Source organism: Brachyistius frenatus, unplaced genomic scaffold, assembly GCF_029030835.1.
Source record: "Brachyistius frenatus isolate BFR_SWC_R1_liver_20210118 unplaced genomic scaffold, ASM2903083v1 Contig_361, whole genome shotgun sequence".
In the NCBI taxonomy this organism is placed as follows: domain Eukaryota; kingdom Metazoa; phylum Chordata; class Actinopteri; family Embiotocidae; genus Brachyistius; species Brachyistius frenatus.
Window position 1 is genome coordinate 121,786 of NW_027210960.1, and position 6,015 is coordinate 127,800.

At 46.0% G+C, this 6,015-nt stretch overlaps 1 protein-coding gene across 2 annotated transcripts; it reads left to right on the top strand.

Annotated features, from left to right (window-relative positions):
* The first annotated feature begins 469 nt into the window (after positions 1–469).
* On the top strand, positions 470–4,681 carry rnft1 (ring finger protein, transmembrane 1). Of its 2 annotated transcripts, none has more exons than XM_069724105.1 (9): positions 470–706; positions 1,219–1,664; positions 1,765–1,841; positions 1,997–2,097; positions 2,291–2,444; positions 2,553–2,711; positions 3,115–3,180; positions 3,264–3,365; positions 3,553–4,681. In XM_069724105.1, exons 2-9 carry the CDS (start codon positions 1,265–1,267, stop codon positions 3,685–3,687), a joined length of 1,194 nt encoding a protein of 397 aa, XP_069580206.1. In that variant the 5' UTR covers positions 470–706; positions 1,219–1,264; the 3' UTR covers positions 3,688–4,681. The 2 variants fall into 2 exon arrangements, with proteins under 2 accessions (XP_069580206.1, XP_069580205.1); XM_069724104.1 differs by having other exon boundaries at positions 470–632.
* Positions 4,682–6,015: the final 1,334 nt, after the last annotated feature.

Genomic DNA, 6,015 nt, shown 5'->3' on the forward strand with positions numbered 1-6,015 from the left:
CCAGGTGTGAAAAGCTTGTTGCATCATTCCCAAGAAGACTCATGGCTGTACTAGCTCAAAAGGGTGCTTCTACTCAATACTGAGCAAAGGGTCTGAATACTTATGACCATGTGATATTTCAGTTTTTCTTTTTTAATAAATTTGCACAAATTTCTACATTTCTGTTTTTTTCTGTCAAGATGGGGTGCTGAGTGTACATTAATGAGAAATAAAATGAACTTTTTTGATTTTAGCAAATGGCTGCAATGAAACAAAGAGTGAAAAATTTAAAGGGGTCTGAATACTTTCCGTACCCACTGTAGATCAGCGATATGTGTCTGTTTTGGGTTATCTCTGAAGTTATTGTAAACCTGTACGGTGAGTGTAGTTTTAGATTAGTCCAGTAGGTGGAGCCGTCGTGGCATTTTTCACCTGCTGCGCCGTTAAAAATCGAACAGAAGAAGTTTGTGACGTCAGCAGTCGTAAACAACGTCAAGATGTCTGAACGAGCGGCTTATCATGGGCTAGCCTGAAAGCTAACAGCTTCATTTAATTTTTGGTTTTCCTTTTGCTTTCGTTTCGTTTGGCGGCTTGGTTTTTGTACTCGATGGGGACCAAAAGCTTACCATGAAACTCCGGGTGCAGAATGACAGGTGAGCTGAAGCGTTCACAGCCGCCAGTGTGGCCGGAGAGGAAACATCTGTTAGCTGCTAACGCTAACGGCTAGGTCAGTATGGGAAACGTTCAGCTGTCTGCCACTAAACTACTTTTGGGTTTCATGTCTGCAAATCACATTTGAATTACCTTTCCATGTTTTTTTACAGTCTACGGATGTAACTGAGAGTTAAACATCGATCACACAAGTGTGAGGAGGTGATCGAGATGAGGGATAGTTAGCTTCCGTTTCTACCTGCTGCTCGACTTCAAACAGAAAACAGAAGTTTGAACAACTGATCCTGTCAGCTGTTCACATCCTCCCGAGTTACACGTTCACGTGTCCAACACGGGACGATAAAGCACGGAGGCCTTATTATCACGTCGGCACTTAAACGATGGCAAATGATCGTATCAGTAGCTGGTTTGTTTGTTTTGGTCATTAGAGATGTGATAATAATGATGATGATGGTGATGATGATGATGATGATGATGATGGTGGTGGTGATGGTGATGATGATGGTGATGATGGTGAATCGAGCTGGAACACAGTTCGGTTGTAAAAGTGTGTCTTTTGTGTCGTAGGAGTGATTCCAGGAAAGCACTGAAACTGAGGGAGTCTGCTGCTGTGATGCAGCCTGATGTGAGTGAGCGAGGCGACCATGCAGGCAACGGTTCATCTGCAACTCTGCAGCCAGACCTCCTCACCAGGGCGCCCGTCACCGCCGCCGCCGCCGGCTCAGAGAGCAGCGAGGTGCGGATAGCCATGACCGGCGGCCCGGGGGAGTCGAGCGGAGGCGCGTCCTCCAGGAGATCCAGGATTAACTCCCACAGCCACCCGCATTCACACTCACACTCACACGGACACAATCGGGCGTCCGAGTCCGAGCTCGACCCGCCCGACTCCGATCTGGACTCTGGAGAACCCAGCAGCTCCCTGTCGGAGCTGCGCTGTCTGTTCCGCTGGCTCCAAAAGAGTCTTCCTTTCCTCGTCATACTGTGTGCGAAGCTGGTCATCCAACATGTACTTGGTGAGGAGGGGGCGGGGGGGGGGGGGGCAGCTGAGCAAACAGCATTACTGCAACTGTGAACACAAGACAGCTCATCATAATCTTCCTCTTCATTTACCAGGTTTAGCAGTTGGAGTCGGCCTCTTCACAACTTTTTTATATGTGAATAAAAACATTCAAACTCAAGTCTTTCTTCAGGTGAGTCCAGTCAAAGGGCGCTGATTTATTTTCCATTCATGTGCATCACTCCTAAAACCTGGTGTGTGTGTGTGTGTGTGTGTGTGTGTGTGTGTGTGTGTGTGTGTGTGTGTGTGTGTGTGTGTGTGTGTGTGTGTGTGTGTGTCTCCCCTCAGGGTCGTCACTCCAAGCTGCAGTGCATATGGCTGCTGGTCTTCATGGTCTCCTCCACCCTCCTGCTTTACTACACCTTTCTCACCGAGACACTTTACCATTGGTAAGACTTGATCACGTCTCTCATCAACTGTCCTGTGACCCGCTTTTGGACTATAGTCTCAGTTTGTCTGTTTGAACTGAGCACATAATCGGACTCAAACCTCAAAGGTCTTCTCTTTGCCACTCGTCCTGCGGTCTCGTAAATAGCTAAAGCTGAAATGTGTTAAAGAACCTGAATGTTGACCTCCTTGCAGCCTCGTCTTCCTCAACCCAACCATTGAGCCGCTGGGTTTCTGGGAGATTCTTTGGGCAGTCGGCATCACCAACTTCATCGTAAAGTTCCTCTACATGGGAATGAAGTGCCTTATTCTGCTGCTGCCCTCTTCACTGGTGGCCTACAGAACCCAGGTAAGACGGGTGGATTTGCTCTGATTGCTGAACAAGACAACAAAGGACTCTCCCCGTACTGTGTTGTCAGTGCTGCGTCAGTAGGTTGAAGTTTGTCCGTGTGTCCAGGGGCGGTGGCTGATGCTGACTGAGGAGCTGGGTCAAGTCCACCAGGCGACGGCGCCCGTCCCACTGTGGTTCCGCTACCTGGTCACCTACCAGGAGACGGACGGCGCCCCCGGACTCACACTGGGGGTCCTGCTGGCTTTGATCTACCTCATACTGAAGGTGCAATACAAAACAAAAGCCTACACGCAATAGATTTTAGATGCATGAATGTTGGGAACTTCCTTCCACTTGGACCAGAGCTGCCCGGTTTGGGGCCGGAGGGCCAAGTCGGCCCTGGTGTTCTTGGTTTTGGTGCCGCCGGCGCCTCTGATGAGCTCGTGGTTTTTCCTCCAGAAAGAAGCACACGGGTGCTTCATGATCAAATTAAATAGTAGTGTTTGAATTATTCTGAAATCTTTTAGATTTTTTTTAACGTTAACTTTCTATGAAATAGAAACATTTTTGATAAAAATGTAATGAAACATAACATCAACGTTTTATTTTGGGCCCTTCGTAGGACAGTTTGATCCCCTCTGACTGAGACAATTAAAGTGAAGCGTGTTTTGTCGTTTTCTCCTCGTAGCTTTTGGGATTGTACGGTCAGTGGACGTCTTTACTGAAAACTGTGAGGGTATTTCTGATGGGCGAGGTCAGTGGTCTCCTTGGTTCAACAGTAAATGTTCAGAGGCATCAAGCAGCCGTGTTGAAGTGTTTTGTCGTTTGATTTCTCAGCATACGGGCGCAGCAGCCACCCGGGGTCAGTGCAGCGAGGCTGGAGATGCGTGTCCCATCTGCCAGGGAGAGTACCGGGAGCCGCGAGCGCTCCTCTGTCAGGTAAAACCACCAGGACGCACCACGGGGGGGAGGGGGGGCATTAGGAACATTTAAAAACCTACACCGGGACTTTCCGTCGTCTACCTCCTGATCTCGTCCGACCGCTCGTGTTTTCTTGAATCGGACCAACTGAAGCTCTGCAGGTGCGACACATGCTGACGTGATTTCTTATTTCTCCGCTGCGCAGCACATATTCTGTGACGAATGCATCGCCCTGTGGTTCAACCGGGAGAAGAGCTGCCCTCTCTGCCGCACAGTGATCACGGAGAAGGTCTACAAATGGAGGGACGGTGCCACGTCTCCACACCTGCAGATCTATTAATGAGACCGGGAGCTTTTTGAAACGGGACATATGGTATTAGCGTGTATGTAACATGGGATATTTTTTTCAACGTTTTTTTTCTCCCCCCATCCCCCCACACACACACACCTCCTTCTCCCCCCCCTCCTCCTCCACGGCTGTCGAACCCCACGGACGAGTAATGTCGTACACTGTTTCATTCGTCAGCAAAGGGCTGCGGTCATTAAGGGCACAACTTCACCGACAGTAGGATTATTTACCTACTTGTCACTCTCAGACAACACAGTTAATTATTTCATTGCCCTCAAGTATTTTTTTGTTGTTGTTGATTTTCCCTGTTTGAAGTTGTTTCCTTTTGTGTTGTGTTGCTTTGATTCACCTGTAATCTTAATCCAAATTTTCCGCCACAAAATTGTTTTCCTTCCAGTTTCTTTTACGTGTAAATATGGGAGTGAATGAGAGTTATATATAAAAGTATTTTAAACGAATCTTCTCCTTTTATCATACATCTGAACAAACATGCAACACGTGAACTCTTGTCTTTTCCAAGTGTTTCTAAATTGTGTGCAAGCAAATTTTCATGACTTGTAAGAATAAATGTGTAGAAGTTGGGCAGCTGCAGACCTCTGCTAGGAAGCGTTGTCCAACCTCTGGTTGTAGGGGTGAGACCGGTGTGGCGGACGCACTGCGGGAGCTTTGAGGAAGCCCGCTGCGCAGTCACGTGACACGAGGACGGACACTAAAAAACAAATCGGCTCGTGTGACGGATTAACAGTTTTTTGCCTTTTGCATTTTTGGGGCTCTATTTTTTTACGAGTGATGACGAGGATGCAGCCGAGCTCGCGAGAGTGATTGACACATAAATTATTTTTCTACAGGGGTGATGTAGCCCCGTTTTTGTTAAAACCAAAGATCGGGAGAAACATCTATTTTATGTATGGAAATCATTTCACCGTGTTATTTTGACCCATTTAGATCCATAAACTATCTGAATAAAGATCTACATTTGATTTCACAGTTGGGACTCGTTGATTTATGAAGCACGCCGGGAACATGTCAACTGTCAGGGAGCAAACCCGAACCTTCAACAATATAAACACTTCAATTGAACAAATCTGCGTTGCGGTGACATAACTCGCAAACCGAATCATTATTTACTTTTGATTTTGACTTTATTATGTACATGATACATGGTAGTCCCCCCCCCCCCCCTCCGTCTGAAGGGGCAGGTCTATGAGTGACACGGCAACAGAAATAATGTTATTGAATGCCCACCAGTGATTCAAACATCTCTTCTACTCAACAGATGATGTCGGTGAACCTGAAGCACGAACAGCAGCAAAATGTTTCACCGTTAGTTCACCGATCAGCGACACAATGAGCCGGTGACCGAGGGAATGCACATCCTGCAGAGATGTAACAGGAAGCCAATGTTCGGGATCAATCCCAGCCGTTCTCACGCTATCACAATATACAGCAACACTGTACATACATCATGTATTCTGTCAGCAAAGGCACAGGGCCGCAGCTCCCATTGGTTTTTGCATCAGTTTGTTTGTTTTTCTTGCGCAATAGGTCAGTCTTAATTAGAGCGCTGCAAAAAAAAAACAGAAGTTCAAGTTTTCAGCGAGGAAAGTTAAACATATCAAAAAGTCTTCTGAAATGATGCCACAAAATAAATACCGTAAGACGTTCAGGCCGATGATGGAACATAAAAAAACAGAAGCTGCATCCGAGGTTGTTGTGAGACGTGGAAATAAAATGATACTCTACAGGCTTATTAAGTCGAAAGAAGTCATATCATCACACATTCTGCTGCCTTCTCTAAATAATACTACATAATAAATACATAGTTTGCATAGCGTCGACAACGCGAGTGGAACCACGGTGGCACTTGAAATAAATACGAAGGAAGAGAAGCGAGTGGAGCGACGGGTCTGAAACACGGTTGTTGTACAGGAATGGTCGAAGAAGGATGTGTTTAACAGTGATCCATGTTACAACCCAACTCCGTTAAAAAAAGAAAAACAACTTACAAGAAGGATCAATGTAGAAAACAAAGTCAGTATGATTCAAAATACAATACAATACAATTTTGGTATGAACAAAAACATTTTGACCTTTGAACCTTGTAGTGAGGGCTGGGCGACATGGACACAATCAAACAATACCAGAGTTTTGACCTCGATAATGTGATTTTAATAATATAGTAGGGATGGCTATCGGTGCGTTCCCAAAATATGAACAGTTTATAGTAAATAATCATCGGTGGATATAATGAGTGTAATTAAAGGCAGATAACAGAGCAGCTAGAAATGTCATTGCTTTCCTGTAATGCAGCCTTTAAAT